The 20152-nt window shown below is 44.9% G+C and overlaps 1 protein-coding gene across 4 annotated transcripts in view; it reads left to right on the top strand.

Annotated features, from left to right (window-relative positions):
* The window catches only part of FRMD1 (FERM domain containing 1), a 797190-nt gene that overhangs the window by 143399 nt on the left and 633639 nt on the right, over positions 1–20152 (top strand). For all 4 annotated transcript variants that reach the window (XM_078648855.1, XM_078648854.1, XM_078648856.1 and 1 more), the window contains exon 3: positions 12923–13002. In XM_078648855.1, coding sequence (XP_078504981.1) covers positions 12923–13002 — 80 coding nt within the window. The remainder of the gene's footprint in view (positions 1–12922; positions 13003–20152) is intronic.

Here is a 20152-nt window from a genome sequence, read left to right as displayed (position 1 = left end):
CATTATGTTTGAATACAGGGATCTGGGAATGTGCAACACAACCTCACAATAAGAAAGAAATGTCAAATATTAGATGCTTAATGTTTGTACTGTCTATATCTACAGTGTCATTTGCCAGTACCATGATTAGGAGGGTTATTGCCTCCTCCACAGAGTGCGCCTAAGGGGGCATGATGTTCTATGATTGGGATCTGCTGGGATACCAGTCATCTATGTGGATCTAGAAAACCTAGGAACACGCTATTTCACCTGCACTAGCATAGCCAAGATTACCCTTGTGACCACCCTACGCCTATCATAGGGGGGAAAATCTTCCTGCAACAGTAACGTGCCCTAAGCCATACGTCCGAATAATACATACACACTGACAGATATTCATACTAGCACCCACATTAGTCATGATAGATTTTGGAGTCCTCTTGACTATGTTATTGCCTTATATACATATTCCTGGTACTAAGGAGTGAGTTATTTTGCTAACCATGGGTACCCAAGTCACAGTGACAACATCTCCTGCGGACATCCCTGTGACTGCCCACTTTGGGCACTACTCATCTGTACTCACCTGTGCCTTATTCATTTTAGATCCAAGCATTACATTCTTGATTCAAGCCTGCAACCTTTTGATCCAAGCATTCAATTTACACATGCTTTTTTAAATGTCCTCTTGCTCTACATGGTTTAGGGTACTACCTCATGAGCCCATGACTTAGGGACATCACTGGTAGATCCCTGTCTACTCCAACTTGATTTTTTGATTTTTTAATCTTCTCTTTGTTCTACCTCTATACAGGTTGGATACAGAACAACATACACACACAGTAGGTAGGACCTAGGGGCACCAATCTTAGTGTGGGGTAGTTTGTCCACTACACATGTTTTTTTCATCCTGCTGAAGCGCCGCAGATCCTTATGACCAGATTAGGTGTGAAAGGATTTTTAGGCTTGTGTGATTGAGCAGACCGGTGCTGCCAGCGCTCTTTGCTTTTAAAATTGTCACATTAGAATTTGTTGTGTTTAGAATCACTCACCCCCTTTTTAAAATTGGACTGAATTGTTCGCTGTTCTTCTGACGCTCCAGACACCACCACTAGGCCTTAGCCAATCGTCCGAGAGGGGGAGGAGTCAGAGGCAGGGCCCAGGCTCAAAAGCACGGCGTAGCGCGAGAGCAGGCGATTTTAGGCTTGTGTCATTGCGCAGATCAGTGCTGCCAGCGTTCTTTGCTTTTAAAATTGTCACATTAGAATTTGTTGTGTTTAGAATCACTCACCCCCTTTTTAAAATTGGACTGAATTGTTCGCTGTTCTTCTGACGCACCAGACACCACCCCTAGGCATTAGCCAATCGTCCGAGAGGGGGAGGATTCAGAGGCGGGCCCAGGCTCAAAAGCACGCCGTAGAGCGACAGCAGGCAATTTTAGGCTTGTGTTATTGCGCAGATCAGTGTTGCCAGGGTGCTTTGCTTTTAAAAGTGTCACATTAGAATTTGTTGTGTTTAGAATCACTCACCCCCTTTTTAAAATTGGACTGAATTGTTCGCTGTTCTTCTGACGCTCTAGACACCATCCCTAGGCCTTAGCCAAATGGCCGAGAGGGGGAGGAGACAGAGGCAGGCCCAGGCTCAAATGTACGCTATAACGCGGGAGCGCAGCGGGTGCGCCAAAGGCAAGTCCGTCTGAGCCCGTCCGCACCTGGACCGGGCCCAGGGCCAGACCCCCTGGCCCTGCTATTGAGCAGGTAGGATTTTCTCACAACTTAAATCCGGCAACTAAGACACATGCCCGTAATTGTAAATACCCCGCTGAAAAATTGAAGGCTCTCCAGATACCGTTGATGCCTAATTTTACTAGAGCCCGCTCCATTGTAGAGTTCAAAGCATGTGCAAATTGCGGTTTTAGTTTTACTCCCAATCTAGAAGCCAGGATCGTTAATTCATTTTTCGATCCAAATCCACAAACTCTCTATAATAAATCCTTCACCTTTATCAGTATTAATTTTCGCTCGCTGCCGAAACACAAGTCTGACATCTTCGATTTATTATTTAATGACCAACCTGATGCAGTCTTCCTTACAGAGACCTGGCTCCATGAGAGCTCAGGCCCAGACATCGCAGCAGCGTTACCCACAAATTATGCCATAGTAAGGAAGAATCGCAATTTAAAAACAGGTGGAGGGATAGCGATTATTTTTAAGAACATATTCAAATGCGATTTTGAACATCTTTCCTTCCCAAATTGTGAAGCTGCCCTTTTCAAGCTGACTCTTTCCCCCAGTTTTACGTTTTCAGGCATACTTGTTTATCGTCCTCTAGATTCCTTCACAGCCTGGTCTTCAACTTTCGCCAAACTTATTGGTACTTATGCCATAAAAACAGCCCACTTCACCCTTCTAGGAGATATAAACTTACATCTAGAAAACACAGCTTGTAAAAATAGCTCCAATTTTACTTCTGATATGGCCTCCCTGAATCTCCACTTATTAAATTCAGGTCCGACACATGCTGCTGGGCATTTTTTGGATCGTATTTTTTCTAATCTAACAGCGATTTCCTGCTCATCGGCCCTTCCAACTAGTTGGTCAGACCATTATTTGATCAAATGTGTCCTTACACTGCCAATATACAAAGGCACCACTATCAGCTCACTGGGGACACTGCAAAGAAATTGGAAAAAACTAGATATGAATAATTTCAATGATCTTTTAGATGCCCCAAAAAAATCATTTGAGCAAAATGTCGATCATATCTCAGCCTCAGTGCGAAGTTGGCTCACTGATGCCATAAATACCTGTCTACCCTTGACTAATCAAAAAACTAATAACCATCGTTCACCTGCGCCATGGTACGATGAGTCACTTAAAACTGTAAAAACTAATTGTAAGATCCTAGAAATAAATGGAGAAAGGATTATGCTTCTGCGTCCAAACTGGCCCATAAAAGTGATTTGAACAAATCATAAACTTTGTAAACAGGCACAAACAAACTTTGTTACTGCAACCATCTCCAAAGCGGCAAATTTCTCTAAAACCATTTTTAACACTGTAAAAGAACTAGCCAGATCTAAAACCTTAATGCAGCCTCCTGCACTGACTCAGATTAAATATGAGGAGTTAGCTTCCTTCTTTATCTATAAAGTTGAAAAAATTGTCAAGATAATGTATCAGAACAGACAGCACATCCTACCACAACCCATCCATCATAACCCCCTCTTGGTATGGCACATTCTCTCCCAAACCAAGCTGAAATACTCAATGACCGAGATCATTCTCCTAGGGCATGGCCTCTACTTACAACAGATAGTGTAACTATACTCTTAAAGAACATCAAATCTGGATCTCTAAAAGACCCATTAACCGTATCTATACTAAAACAGTTAAACACCTCAGCACTATCTGTGATAACCCATCTCCTAAATGCTTCAATAGAGGAATCCAAGATCCCTTCAACATGGAAACATGCAATGATACATCCCCTTCTTAAAAAGGCGAATGCAGACCCAGAGTTGTCCAGTAACTACCATCCTATATCATTGCTCCCTGTGCTGTCTAAAATTTTAGAAAAACATATTCATGTTCACTTAACTCAGTATGCCACAACACACCACCTTCTCCATTCCTCTCAATCAGGCTTCATAGCGGGCTTTTCTACTGAAACCACCCTACTTGGGAATATGGAAGGCATATATCACCATCTAGACAACGGGGACACAGTGGCGCTCATTCTTTTGGATTTGAGAGCCGCTTTTGACACGGTATCCCAGGCGGTGCCTATAAAAACACTCAAATCACAGGGTATTGGAGGGGCCGCCCTAAATTGGCTCATTGCCTTCCTCTCCAACCGTACCTTCCAAGTTTTCTTCCAAACTGCCTGCTCTGAAGTCCACTCTTTTGCCCGTGGGGTGCCACAGGGATCCATCCTCAGCCCTTTATTATTTAATCTTTATGTAAGACCATTGGCTGAGATGGCTGAGAAATCCTATGCCGATGATTCTCAAATTATTTTCTCCCTATCTTCACATAACACAACTACCCCCTCTACTCTAGAAACTGGCCTAAACAATATAGCATCATGGATGCAAAAGAATTTTCTGAAATTAAATGGAGAGAAAATGGAGGTAGTGGTGTTGGGAAAACAGAAAGACCTCTGAAACCAGCAACATTGGCCATGCAAAATGGGTGATCTTCCATCCCCCTCAGCACAAGTCTGTAACTTAGGCCTCATAATTGATGATGCACTTAGTATGCATCCCCAATCAGTCAAAGTCGCAGCAACCTGCTTCACCATCATTAAATGGCTGTGGAAAATTTGTTGGATGCTACCAGAAGCGACCAGAAAAACCGTAGTCAATGCCTTAATTACATCAAGGCTTGACTACGGCAATGTGCTCTATGTGGGATCAAACACATCGGCAATTCACAGACTACAGATGGCCCAAAATGCCGCGGTTAGACTTCAATGTGAAGTCCCTAAGACCATCCCCATCTCGGCTTATCGACGCAAACTACATTGGCTGAAAATCGAGAGTCAAATAAAATTCAAGGCGCTTAACTATATGCACAAAATTAAATCCCGCAGTTCTCCCAGCTACCTGCTGGCCCTGGCCAAGCCATACCTTCCTTCTCGCAATCTTCGATCAGCCACCCAAGGAAGGTTTGTTGTCCGGAAATTCAAATTAGCCCGGATGGGCGGCAAATCCTTCTCAAACCTAGGCCCCTCAATTTGGAATTGTCTTCCCACTGCTCTCTGTAATGAGACAAACTATATCAATTTTCGCAAGTTGCTAAAAACCTGGCTGTTCGATAAATAGAATGCTTTCTGTCTATCACGGCTTGACCTGCTTCTACGCCGGGAAACCCTTTTTGGGTAGGTGTCGCGCATTATAAATTTTTTTTTTTTAAATGTTATTAGGAAAAAAGAAAAACAACAACATACAAGGCAAGTTACAATGCGCATGGACATGTGTTCACAGAGGAGGACACCTGAGTACAGTATTATACAGTGGATCAATAGTGCAAGGAGTGGGGGGGGGCCAGTGGGGAAACAAATCAGAGATAACATAAAATACATAATACAGAGAATGCCGGATCAAGGGGAGAGGGGGACATCTGGGCTCTCTACGAATGGAGGTGTACAGGGATTTCCACGGTATGCGTTCCATTGGCCCCAAATTGCGTTCCATTTCCTAGGTCCGCCCCGCGCCACATACACAGTCTTCTCCCTGAACATACACCAATCCATATTCTCCTTCCATACCGATACCGTGGGCGGCCGCCGGGAGCCCCACAACTGCGCAACGTCTCTCTTAGCGATCATATTCCCAAGGGTCACCCACCGCGTCTGTGCCACGCTACAATCATTCGGCTCCCACACATTCAACAGGCAGCGTCTGGCTTCGGGCAACAACACCACTCCAGTGACCCTTCCCATCACGGCATGCACACGACTCCAGAACGTCGCCACTTCAGGACACTCCCAAATTATATGAAGGAAAGTTCCAACCATTCCACAACCGCGCTTACATAACCCATCAGAGGAATAGCCCATACGAATAAAGCATGGACCAGTAACATATACACAATGTAAGATTTTGAGCTGAACGAGTCGGAGACGGGCAGGAATCGCCACTTCCTTAGGCGAGGATAATGCAGATTGCCAATCCTCGTCGTCCAGCTCCAAACCGTCACCGGTCCAAACCTCCCTGAGACTCGCCAGCAGATCCACCCGGTTGTTGATCAACTGCTTGTATATCAAGGGAATGGTACTGTCGGGCACGTGGCCGTCGAGGACCCGATCTTCAAGGGGGGAGGACTCGGGGATGTCGGTGCCCACAGGGAAGACCGAATTTAAAGCATGGTGGATCTGTGCATACCAGAAGAACTCCCTGTCACTCAATTCATATTCTATCTTTAATGCCGCAAAGGTCTTGATTTTGCCCTTGACCCAAAGATCGCCCACTCTGCTGATACCAATCATATCCCATTGTTCAAACCCTTTCGTTTTCCAGAGACATCCCAACCTTTCAGACGCATACAACGGGGTCGCTCTAGTCAATCGATCCCTCCATCCCACAGCCGCATTCGCATCATGCCACGCTCGTACAGCGGTCTTGGTGGGTCCAGATAGATCCTTCCCCACCACCTTGGAATAGAGCGCCCTATTGTAGTCCCCGCCCGGTAGCACATATTTATCCATCTCGAATGCCGGGTTAGAAGCTGGATCGTACGTTGCATGATTGATCGCACTCAGCTGCGATGCCCAATAATAACGCCTGATAGCCAGAAGCGCTATACCTCCGTCGTACCAGGGAAGTGTGAGTTTAGCGAGGGCGATACGCGAACGTCCATCCCAGATAAATCGTCTCTGCAGACTCTCCACCTCTCGAAAATAGCTCGCCGGAATAGTATCGAACGTATTTTGAAGCGCATACAAAAATCGCGGCAAGGACATAATTTTAAAAAGAGCTGCCGCCCGAGTGGCGACAGAGGCAATCTGCGCCAACGCACTACATCCAGTTTTAATCTCTGAAGAGGAGGGAGCAGATTGCGCTCATAACGAGCCACGGGTCTAGAGATATAAAAATCCCCAGGTACTTGAATCCCGCGGTGAGATCTGAATAGGGCACCTACGAGGCAAAGGAGGGAGATCGCCCGAGGGCACATATACACAGGATTTAGCCCAGTTGATCACAAGGCCCGAGTTCTTCCCAAACGAAGTAAGCACGTCAAACAAAACATTCAGCGATTTTCGGGGGGACATAAGATACAACAAAATATCATCGGCGTAGAACGAGACGCGATCCTCGAAATCCGGGGACAACTGGATACCCTTAATCGAGGGCTCCCACCGCAACCAGGCGGCCAGTGGTTCCAGGGCAAGGGCGAAAAGTAGTGGTGACAACGGACAGCTCTGCCGTGTGCCCCTCCCGTGGACAAAAGACTCAGACACTCGGCCATTCACGACCACCTGCGCCAGTGGCTCCTCATACAAAAGTTTCACCCAGCCGATGAACCCGAACCGAAATCAAATTTCGCAAGAGCGGCCCAGAGATAAGGCCACTCTAGTGTATCGAAGGCCATCGTAGCATCCAGGGAAGGCAAGATGGACGGTTCACGAAGAGACGCCACCCTCGCGAGAACACCGTGCAAGCGCCGCAAGTTGAGCGCCGTGTTGCGGTGTGGGATAAAACCGGACTGATCCAGGTTGATCAAGTCACTAATAACCTTTATCAGTCGGTTAGCTAATACTTTGGCAAGAATTTTCGGTTCAGCATTTAGAAGCGAGATGGGTCTATAAGAAGAACAGCGATCCCGCGGCTTCCCCTCCTTATGAATCACCACGATGGTGGCAAGACGCTGATCACGAGGAAGGGAGCCGATGTCTCTCGACTCTAAAAACATATAACGAAGATACGGAGCCATTTTGTCAGGACACAATTTGTACAATTCAATGGACAGACCATTGGGACTCATGGCCTTGCCAGAATGCACGGAACGAATAGCAATAGCCACCTCATCCGCCGAAGGTGCCGCGTCCATTAGATCTCTGTCAACCTCAGACAGGCGGGGCAATGCGATATCGCGAAGCAACAAATGAGAGTCTTCCTCCGGCCTGTCAGAGACCGGAGAATACACAGTTCGGAAATGTTCCACAAAGCACTCAACAATGTCAGCCGGGTCGGTCACACATACTCCATCAAGTTTCTCAATCACAGGGACCACACGACTCGCCCTCTCTTTCTTGTCCAGCCACGCAATCAATTTACCCGCCTTATCTCCAACATCATACAGTCTGCCCTGTTGCTCTCTATTCATGACTTTCAAAGCATCAGTCACCAGGGTCTTGTAATCTAGTTGTTTAAGGCTGAGGGAATGAAGCTTGGCACGGGACACACCGAGCTCCAGGTCACCCTCCAACTCGGCTATTTCAGTCTCCAAACGGACCACCTCTTCATGTTTACTTTTCTTGGCACCAGCGATTAGAGATAAAGCCTGCCCACAGATCACCGTCTTAAAAGCCTCCCACAATGATACAGCAGAGGAGACAGACCCCACATTTTCAACAACTCAGCACAGGTCTTGGGATTACGAAGATACCAGGGGTTTATGGGGGCGACCCGACCCTCATTACTCACAGTAGTATCCATGCTAAGCCACAATGGGGAGTGATCAGATATGCCCCGGGCCAGGTGCCTCACCTCTCTGACAGAGGAGGCTTGCGCCGCTGGCATCAGAACATAATCGAGTCTAGAGAGACTGCCATGGGCTCCAGAGTGGAAGGTGTATTGTACCTGCTCCGGATGCATCAACCTCCAACAGTCTACCAGACCCAGGGTCTCCAAAAACCCACTCAACCAGGATTGAGATTTGGTGAGATCTCTGGGAGGGTAGCGATCCACGTTACCGGAGACGACCGAATTAAAGTCTCCGCCCATCACCAAGATACCCTCTGGGAGCCCCAATACCACACGCCCAAGGTCCGCAAAAGTCGAGGTCTGTAGACCCGGCGGGATATATACAGTAATCAATGAGACAGTCCTCCCCTCCCATCTACCAGTGAGAGCAGCATAGCGCCCCCTATCATCAAGAATCACATCATCTATTTCCAAAGGGAGAGAGGACCTGACGAGGATGCCCACGACCCTCGAACCAGAAGTAAAGCCAGAGTGTGCCGCAAGACGATACCCTCGCCTATTCATGGCGTGGCACGTGTTCCCAATCAGATGCGTTTCCTGCAATAGTACAATATCGGGGGAAAGGTGCCGCAGCAACTGTAACACTACTCCCCGTTTTATCCTATCACCCAATCCATTGACATTCCAACACATTAGTTTCAACCCACTACCCCCCATCCCGGAAAGAAATGCAGAATCCACCCCACAACAAACACAATGACCAAATCAAAAAGAAAAACAATACGTTGCCTTGAAAAAAACTTACAAACACCCAAACTCCCCCTCCACCCCCCAACTGGAAACCATTACAACACCCCCCACCCTGCACCCCTGCGTTAGACTCAGAAGCCACCCCAACTTGCAGTGTGCCTGTCGCCCTAACATTAAACTAGTCTACGAAAAGAACCCCTGAGGAGGAAAGAGTCCCACCCCCCCCCGCCACCCTCGGGTACACATCAATAAGAAACAATGGTATAAGAAGTATCGAACCCAGCTGCATGACATGTCAATTGATCGGAAGTCGGGAATCATAATGTCACTCTTGTTCCGGCATGCCACCCTCGGCTCCACCCGGTTGCCCAGTTAGGTCATTCTGCTTGGGTAGAGTATCCAGCCAGTCACCAACTCTCTCGGGACGGTCAAAGAAGAAAGTCCGGTCCTCGTATTCCACACGCAGCCTAGTTGAAAATAGCATTGCATATTTCAGGCCCATGTCTCTCAGTCTTCGCTTCACCCCCTGAAATCCCATCCTTTGCCTCTGAACGAGCTGGGTGAAGTCCGGGTAGAAACTCACAGTCGTGTTCTCGAATTTTACGGGGCTACTCACTCTCGAAGCCTGCAGGATAATGTATCTGTCCCTAAAATTGAAAATTCTGGCGATGATAGGCCTCGGAGGGGCACCCGACTTCGGTTTCCCGCCCGGCACTCTATGGGCAAGCTCCACGGCGAAAAATTTACTCAGGCCTGTAGGGGTGAGGTGATTCAAGACGAGGTCTTCCACGAGGAGGTCCGTTGCCAGATTTCCGGAATTTTCAGGGACGCCAACGAGGCGTATGTTGTTGCGTCGGGCCCTGTTTTCAAAATCCTCCAGTCGATGGGCCATGAGATCATTGGGGGATCCCAGATTTCCAATTTCCGTCTGCAGGTCAGACACATCGGTCGTGAGGCTAGAAGTCTTCAAATCTAGCGATTTGACCCTTTCATTGGTCTTCGCCAAGTCAGCTCTGATCAGAGTAACATTAATTTATTTACAAACCCTGGCAAGCCCCTACATCCCGACAAGAGTGCTGCGTTCTCAACACTCCGCAAACTTCTCCACCCCGAAGTTCAGGCTAGCGAGAATGGGAGGAAGATCTTTTTCTGTCCTAGGGCCCACCCTCTGGAACAAACTCCCTATCCACATCCGTAAAGAAGCCAGTTACGTCACCTTCAGGAAACATCTAAAGACCTGGCTCTTCCAGAAATAATCTACCAGTCACTATTTCACCCTACCTCAATCGCTTCTTTTTTTGTCATCGGCGCCGGGAAACCCTTGTTGGGTAGCTGCGCGCCATACAAATGCAAAAAATAAAATAAATAAATAAATTAACTGCTACAGTGTCGATTTTGAGAGCGAGAGCCTCATATTGCTGGCCAATGGAAGCCTTCATGTTGGCAATGGCGCCCATGACATCCTGCAGAGTCAATTCGGTCGACGCGGCCGGGTCGTCCCTAGAGTCCTCCAGAGTTCGACTGGTGCCACCGGGGGACCCCTTGGGTTGGGTATAGCGATCCATGACGTTAGTTTGTAGCGGTCCCCCCCCCGTAGAGGCGTTTTAGTTTTCCGCTTCTCGTTGTCGACCCTCGCAGTCATTTTGAATAGGGTGCCCCGGAGGGGCCCGCGAGACCTGGTGAAAATGGCCGCCCACCACCAGACCACCGAAGACCACGAAAGTGGGCCCCAGAGGCACAAGCAGCAGCACAGCCCAACACCCAAGCACTCACGACCGCTGGCACACAATGGAGAGGCAGAGTTAGGCTGGACCTCGGGGGGGCCGAAGCAATCACGCACTCAGATGAGGCCAGAGGCCCAAGAACGAAACCGAAAGTAAACTCAGGGCGGCAGGCGTAACCCCTCAGGCCGTTGTTGTTCAACTGCTTCCCGGCGTCTTGGTGTGTCAAGCCCCCGGTGTCGCCGTGGGGCGGGCCTCAAAAGTTCAGATCGACGCAGCAGCGGTTCCCGAAGTCCAAATTCGATTTTGAAAACAGCTAAGGTATCAGCTGAGGTTCATCTTCAAGAACCCGTCGTCAAAGTCAGGATATATCTCAGGATATGTGCAAAGGGCGCGAGGGACTCGGGAGCCCTGTGCTCACCCGACCATCTTGGATGCGCGCGAAGCTCCTCCCTCCGCATTATACATTTTAAAAACTAAACTAAACTAAACATGTCGACTTTTCTTTGTGTGAAGGAGGGACCAGAGTCAGGTCCCTCCCCTGTGAAACAGGAGATCCTTCCTTAATACCCAGACTACCTGGGTTCCTTTGAAACTCCAAGGTAGCATTCACCTGCCAATAGGTTTTTATCCCTCGAAGGGCGGACCCCCCATTAAAATATAGTGCAGGATCTCACTTACCAGTTATGGGGCCGGATGTACGACAGAAAATGGATTGCGCAAACGGGTTTGCGACCCATTTGCGCATGCAATTTTCATCTGAGCCATGTACTAACACTATTTTGCGACTCGCAAATAATTTGCGACACGCAAAATAGTGTTTTGCGACTCGCTACTAGGAAAGGGCAGTCCCTTCCTAATAGCGACTCACAAGCCATGTATGACAGTTTTACCGCTATTTACCACCCTCTTCCAGAGGGTGGTAATGCAGTCGCAAATGGGAAGGGATCTTCCCGTTTGCGAATGCCAAAATAAAATATTTTTGGGGGGCAGGCAGTGGTCCCAAGACCACTACCTGCCCTTAAAAAATGGAGAAAAAAAAGTTTCACTTTTTTTTAAAATGCATCCCGTTTTCCATTAAGGAAAACGGGCTGCTTTTTGAAAAAAACATGCTTTATTGAAAAGGAGTCCCAGACATGGAGGTGGGCTGAGCCCAGGCCAGCCATTTCCGATGGAGTAGCAAATTGCGAGTGGCTCATTAACATTCATGAGGCTCGCATTTTGCGATCCCATTGGGAATCGCAATCAGTGTCTCTGACACTGTGGTACATTGTAAATTGTGTCTCGCTATTTACGACTCACAATCGAGCACAAATTGCGAGACGCAATTTACACTACTCGTACATCTGGCCCTTAATCCTTTATCTCACACCCCACCACCTCAGGAACCACCTCACCCGCATTCATCGTACGGCATCCTCTAAAAAGATTTCCTCCAAAGTGACCCTTCGAGGGACCCGTAGGGCATTGCAGCGCCGGCCCGACGAGCAGCACCACCCTAGGGGATGTGTGAGGGCACTATGAATAGTCCAGCTGACTGTCTCGAACTAGTACTCTGATCCAAGGTACTCTCCACCCTCTGAGAGATTGTGGCTTCCTCTTTTTCTTCATAGGAACATTAGCTCCTTCTTGAAAATATGGCTTTAAGCCACAACCTACTTTAAAACATTCCTTTGCAACCCACATCAATTGTGCTCAGTCTTTGCATTGTTTAACATGGAATCCAACAATAAGCTTGTAGGTGGATAGGAACATTTTCGCACACTTTGCTACACCACTGTCTTCTATATGAAAGATATAGGCTAAGCTGTGTATAAAGCATGTGAAATTTCAAGTGCACCAAACTATCCAATTTTTATAGGACTGGTGGAAAAAAGGGAGTAATTTAGTATAGAAATGTTTAAAACCATGGGAAAATACGGTGTAAAAATAAGAACTTTACAGTTTTCCCAACTGTATATATGCGTACTACATGGAGTATCAAGAATATGCGCTCATAAGGTTAGGAAGTAGGTGCAATCAGTAATGTATATGAATCCCATATATAGTATCACACACTATGATATTCGTAGTTTACGGTTGCCTGTGACAGGAATACATATAAATATGTGATCAATCGTAAAATACAACGATGCGTAGGTGTAAGCTAAGCATGTTATGTTTTTCAGACCTATTCCTTCCCTTTGTGAAAAATGTTTTTCCACCTGCTCAAGTAAAGTGGCAGTTATTATCGTAAATCTGAGGTTGAGTCTGTATATGTTGCCTGCTGCTTCTCTGCTGATGGGAGATGTACTATCTAAGCTAAATGTTCTTCTTTTTACAGAAAATGAATATGTTTACATGGACTTGGACCAAAAGATCAGCAAATATTTTCCCAAAGAATGGAAGAAGGAGATAAGTAAAGTAAGTCCACCTTTGTGAAGGCATTGATTTGGAAGCAGTAGGAAATAGAAGTTGCAACATTGTTTTCCAGTACCAAAACATTGATCAATGATTGATTTTCAACAGTGATTCTTAATGATAGACTGTTCTTTTTTTATAACTTTAAATTTGAAATCCATTATACAGATCGTCTTTCGTACCTTTAAAGTAGTGGAGAGATTATTTTAGGTTTGATGTTTTTTCCAATTATCAGATATATTACTCATTAGGGAGAATACGTAAAGTATTAACCTAATTACGTTCTCATTTTGCTTCACAGTTTAAGCTTCACTTTCTAAACTCCATTTGTTTAAACATTCAAGCAATTAACACAATCTAACAGTCTAGACTTTTGGAATGTAAGACCTTTACATTCTTCAATCTGACTGTCAATCAATTATTCAGGATTTATAAAGCACGGGTAGTCACCCGATAGGGTATCCAGGCACTTGCAGGCCATTTGGAATTCCAGAATTGAGATGATGGTCCGAAGGTGCTTGGGGAGGCTATTCCAGGTCTGTGCTGTGGGTTTGGGGAAGGAGCATCCTCCACTTCTGCTTCGTTAGTTGTGGGGAGTATGGGCAAGTGAAAGGGAGGCAGAGCATAGTCTTCTTGATGGTTGCTGTAAGTTCAGGAGATGGATAATTTAGGTGAGTCCTTGGTTGCCTAGAACCTTGTGTGCATGGGTCAGCAACTTGAACTGGTATCTCTTCTGTAAGGCGAGCCAGTGGAGTTTCATGAGGTGAGGTGTGATGTGGGTTCGTCGGGGAAGGCTGAGGATAAGTCTGGCGGTGGCGTTCTGTATGGTCTGAAGTCTCTGTAGAATATGTGCAGCGATTCTTACGTAGAGGGCATTTGCATAGTCAAGTCGACTGTGAGGGCTTGTGTCACTATGCATCTCGTGTGTAGGGGTAGCCACTTGAAGATCTAATGTTACATGCACAGAGCGAGGAATTGGCGGGAGGAGACGGCGTTGAGCTGTGTTTTTATAATGAGCTTGTTTTGCAAGAAGTGTGTTACTTTATCATTTCTGTGTTTACTTAGGGCAGGCAGGTTTGTAATATATACACCTTTGAGTACCCTTTTCCATTGTCTGGGTTTGAGAGTTTCCTGAATGGTCTAAACATAGTCATGAACCGATTTATATTTTCTAGCATTCAAGGCAGTAGTATTTTTCACATTTTATATATCAGTGTGGGCTTGACAATATATTTTGTCTTTCTCTTGGTCGTTGTTACAGCTTGTGCAATTTCATTTTCAGAATTGCAGTTGAGTTTGTGGTTGCAACCAGGGCAGCAGACAGCACTTAAAGTAGTATTAATTAATTCCTTACTTTTGGATGTTAGGAGCAACATAATTTATTTTGTATGTTTAAAACCATTTTTTTATGCTAGTGGTAAAAAAATGTAAATAGTCATTTTAATTTTCAATATCCATTTTATTTGGCAAGTAAATATATTTGCTGAAAGATATCAATTTTTTGTAACTACTTTGCCAAATGAAATTTCTTTCGTTGCACTTTACTGTGTATGAAATTAATTGGACCTGTATGTTCGTGATTTCACTGCAGAACACACAGTGCATGCCATGCCAAGAGTTGCTCCCCTAGTGCTCAATAGAGGTGGGAGAGCCAACAAATGAACAGGGCCAGTAGAGCCAGAGCCGAACCAGAGCAGAGCCAAGGTTCTGGCTTGGCTCACCGAGCCAGTGCACTAGCCGAGCCCTGAACATTTGCCATTTTTAAATATGAAAAAAGTGTATTGACATGTAGAAGCTTTGACATCAATCCATCACATTGTAGCACTTCACTGAGATGTACTTATTGTACATGTAAACCGTGTACATGGCCTAGATCATTAGAGAGCAATATTATATAGCCTACTAAATCACACACAAGTTCAACTGGTTTTCTGAACTCACATTTTCAAAAGTGTTTTTTAAGCGGTAAAAAGGGGTTTTGGTGCAATAAAATATTTGCCTAAGATAATACAATTTAAGCGGGTAAGTTCCAATTTATCCAAATTTTCTGGCTTCACTTAGTACAAAATAGCCACTAAATTGGTATCTATTTGTCTTGAATGAATGTTTGATGTTAACACTTTGTCTTTACCTCTTTGTGCATTTTTCTCAACCCGATGATGTTGTGGCACTTTACATGACCATTTACATTACACAAGGTCACATTCATTTTTAAAAGCACTGTCAGATTAAGTGATATGCGAAGAATCACAGGTTGTTGAGCATAGGCCGAGACCTGAGCATGGTTCCCCAGACCCAAAGTCTGCAGCTCTGGCCACAAAACCACATCATGGTTAGAGGGAGGGTGCCAATCAGAAGCCAATTGAAAGCTCGGCTTGTTATAGGCTCAAGGTTACCAGAGGACCTGAAGCTGAGCTGGACTTCATGCTCGAGCCTTGCTTGGGCTTTCAGTGGCTCGCCCACCTGAAGTGCTCAATCACTTACTACTCAGCATTTCCAGCTGAGGAACTACGTGAGTGCATAGGCTTAGACATCAATTGGTTGAGCGAATAAACCAAAGGGGGTGCAAGTTTAGCACAACAATTTTAAAAATATATCTTTATTGATAAACACATGAATAGACAAGTGGCAAATAGCTTATCTTCATTAGCAGGCCATGCAAAGAATAATCTGCAAGATTAGTTTTCAATACACTTTACCACATTGGCACAATTTAATGCAAGGCCTGGACAGAACTTCTCTTTTCCCGGAGCAATCAGAGTAATTATGGTAATACCAGGTAACTCTTAGAAGCTAAATTACCAATATTAACTCGATTACGCATGCTTGCATAATTAAGAGTAATTTGGGAGGAAAATCATGCTGCAAGAGAACATTTAGGGCCAGATTCATCAAGCTTAAATCCGCTCGCAAAGGGCCAGATTCTGAGAATCTGGCCCTTTGCGAGCGGTATTTTTGCATTTGGGATGCATCATCCTAAATGCAAAAATCGCTAATTAAGAATTCGCTAAATTGCGATTCTTTGCATTTAAGGAATCTCAAATTGAGATTCCTTAAATGCAATGCATGAAAGTGAAAAAAATAGCGAATTCGCTATTAGGGCACGCAAATTACCATGAAGTACATCTTCGTGGTAATTTGCAAAAACTTTGCAAAATGCACTAAAGTGCATTTTTCAAAATTTCATGTTGCGCATACACATGCCCTAAGGGCATGTGTGTGCGCAACATATGTGCACACATCAATTTCTGGGGTGCAACAGGGTGTCCTTTGGACACCCCTGCACTCTTGAAATCGCAATCTCAATTTGCGAATCGCTAATTGCGACTAGCAAATTGAGATTGTCTTCCCATTCATTCCTATGGGCCTCTAGGCCCATAGGAATGAATGGGGAGATATTCCTTAATTGCGACTCGCAATTTGTGCCACAATATCATCGGGTTGAGAAAAATGCAAATTGCGAGTCGCAATTAAGGAATTATTAGAAATCGCTATTTTTGTAGTGATTTCTTGATGCATAGCATTTTGCTATTCCTTAATAGCGAATCGGTATTTTTCGCTATTAAGGAATAGCAAAATGTGTTCTTGATGAATCTGGGGGTTAGTGAGTGCTTGCAGCTGCTCGCACTCACCATTTGATGTCTGTTGCATTTAGCGCTATCTATAGGGCAAAATGCATCCTTGTGTCCATTCTGAGCTCAGACAGTGCTAAATACCAGGGGTAAATTAGGGAAAAATCCTACCCCAAGTGAACATTTGCTGCTATTTCTTAATGCAAAATCCATTCTCATGTCCATTTTGAACTCATGGGTGCCTTTTTGTGCTAAGAAAATAGTACTAAATGAAGAATAGCTCTTCTTGTGTAATTCTGCTTAAGTCCGAGTGATTACACTACACGGAATTAAGCAAGTTACAACAACCAGTCCCCTTTTTAACATGGTTTTTTTTTAATCGTGCCTGTGCGGGATTAGAGAATGCAGAATGTCTTATAATTTGGCACAAAAACCCGAAAGAAAGAGTTAAAAAAATCAAGCATGGGTTGCTCTCCACGAAGCATCACTGAGTAAATATTGCTCCTTATTTTGGCAGGCTGTGAACGCACCGTTTTTTAAAACAAAGGATGTTGCGACAATAGCAGTCGCAATAGACGAAAAACATGGGTAGACTTCTTTTCAAAGGTCTATAGTACTCAGGGGATTGAGGAAATCATTCCAGATCCTCTAAATCCGCAGGTGGTAAACTCTATGAGGTAAGTGGGGCAATAAATGCAAGCAAGGGTGTTAAGACCCCGGGGCCCGATGGGCTGCCAATTGACCTATTTAAATCTATCCCACTACTATCGTCACCGCTGATAACAAGGGTTCTCCAAGCTAGTTGTGCAAAAGGCTTTATGAAGACCTGGTCGGAGTCAGTAATAATACCGATTTTTAAAAAAGGGGAAAGAGAAAACCTGATGTGTTATCGCCCAATATCCCTACTAGATTCTTTAATGAAGGTAATGGGAAGGGTCGTCCTGAACAAAGTACAAACCTGGGTAGACGAAAATAACATAATAAGCGATGTGCACTATGGTTTTAGACAGGGGTTAGGGACAAATGAGCAGGTTTTAAATCTTAATATTTTAATTGGAAAGTACACTCTGGCAAAGGCTGGGAAACTATATGTGGCATTCGTAGATCTTACAGACTGCGCTGTAGATAATAAACTGTGGAACATCTTTGCAAAACTGAAGATTGATCCGGTACTGGTACAGTTTTTAAAACAATTATAATCTGGGCCACTGCTAAGGTGCGCTATGGATCCAAAGGGGAATGTACCGCGCCATTTAACGTGGATAGGGGGTGAGACAAGGCTGTGCTCTGGCGCCGTTCCTGTTCACTTTATATACCAACGCTCTGGAACAGGAGCTTGAAGGAACGGCGAAAGAGCCCCGTATGTCAACAAATGGCCAACAGTCTCCCTCCTCTATGCAGATGATGCACTCATGGCCCGCACGCAACTAGGTTTGCAGAAAGCCCTTACTACATACACTAGCTTTATGTATAATTAAGGATTAAAATTAAATGCGAAAAAAATGTTTGTTATGACCTGCAGGCGAGGGAGAAATAAATGTAACAGCCTCCCTCTGGGGGATAAAAGGGTAGACTCCACAATATCTTTACCTACCTAGGCGTCTTATTTGCAAATACAGGTTCTTGGGGCCCAGCAGCGAAGAGTAGGAGTCTACTATTCATGAAGTCAACTGCAGCCGTCGTTAACTTCTCCCAAAAAAAGGGTAAAAGGCCCCCTTGTATACTTCTTAAGATATAACAGGCTCAGGGCCCGATGTAGGTAAATCTTTTTTACCATTTCTTAAATACCGATTCATACGAAATCGGTATTTAAGAAGTGGTAAAAAATGAGGAGGGGAGATGTAGGTATTTCAGATTCAGTAAATACCGAATCGTTAAGATTCGGTATTTACCGATTCTGTAAATACCGAATCGGTAATGCCCATTGATTCCTATGGGCATTGAAGCCCATAGGAATCTATGGGCATTACCGAATCGGTATTTACAGATTCGGTAAATACCGATTTCAGCAAGGGTGCAGGGGGTGTCCCTTTGACACCCTCTGGCACCCCAAAAATAGGCATGTGCGCCATGTGGCACACAGACATGCCCTAAGGGCATATCTGTGTGTCACATGGCACAGGTGTGCATGCACACATGTGCATGCACACCTGGATTCGGTTTTTTACCACCCAATTGGATTGGGTGGTAAAATACAGATTCTTAAAGCCCTGTGGCACTCTGACCTGTGCCAGCTACATCTGCATTTACAGAATCGGTATTTTACCAAGTCTGTATTTACCGAATCGGTAATTTTACCGAATCGGTAAATACAGAATCGGTAAAATACAGATTCTGTAAATGCATGCCCTACATCTGAAAACCCTAATACCGGTCGGAAACGGCCAAATTCGGCCGTTTCCGACCGGTATTAGGGCTCCTACATCTGGCCCAAAGTGTATAAGCATTGCGATTTTTGTGGCGGGAGTGTGTGGTTTTTACAAAGTATCCTCGATCCAACCTGTGGAAAATGCATTTTTAAGGTTATTTTAGCAGCACCAGCTAGTTCCCCAGTTTTTAACTGTCACAGCGAGTTGGGTATCTCCTACCTCTCCGATGTTATTAAAATGCACCCTGTACTGCTTTGGCATATAATCTGGACCTCTAGTAGCACAGGACTAAACAGAGAGATAATTAAGGATTCAATTAATCTGGACCACGTCAGTAAGATTGCGTGGCTGAATTATGTAAATTAAATTCATGATTGATATTGGGCATCCAGATTATTACACTTCCCCAGAGAAAATGAATTCTATTTCCAGGAAGGAGTTTAAATTAACCTGCTTGGCCCATTTAGAGTCACTTTGAGCTGCCCTGGAGATGAATAATGGGATGGCAGCCTAGCATCAATTGACTTTAATTACGTATGATATCCAACCGTATATTTTATGTTGTACCGAGGAATACGACAGATACATTTCAACTCGATTTAGGTTCAATGGCTTCCATCGACTGGTTAGTTACCTGGGGATTAACGATTGGTCCAGAGAACTCTGCTCTTGCGACAATGTGTCACCACAATCTACTATCCACATTTATTTATTTATTTTATTTTATTTATTTATTTCAAAGGTTTTATATAGCGCTACTGGACCCAAGAGTATCAGAGCGCTTTACAAGGCACGAGAACACAAAAACAATTAAGTAGATTAAAGAGATTTAAGCGAGAACGAGTTACAAAATGTTACTGATTGCCGGCGTGTCTAAAAGGGGCAGGGAGAATAGAGATAGAGGTTGGGATGGTAATGGAAAAAGAAAGTTAGTAGGGAGAGGGGAGAGAGGTGAGGGAGAGTAGGAGTACGAGGGTAAAGAGAGGGGGAGTTAGGAGGGGTGCATAGAGAGGAGAGGGGAGTGAGCAGGTAGGGAGTCAATTTACATAAGATATCCTAATACTTGCTTCATGTAAAGTGTCAGAAACATTAGATACCCCAATATTTGTTAAGAAGAAGTATTTTTAGTTCTTTCTTGAAGAGAGGGTAGGAGGGGTTGCAACGGATTTCTTTTGGGATAGAGTTCCAGATAGTGGGAGCGTTGCCGGAGAA

Source organism: Lissotriton helveticus, chromosome 6 (genome assembly GCF_964261635.1).
Source record: "Lissotriton helveticus chromosome 6, aLisHel1.1, whole genome shotgun sequence".
Taxonomy (NCBI): Eukaryota; Metazoa; Chordata; class Amphibia; order Caudata; family Salamandridae; genus Lissotriton; species Lissotriton helveticus.
Note: the sequence above shows the minus strand (reverse complement) of the source record. Positions and strands in the feature narration are given on the sequence as shown.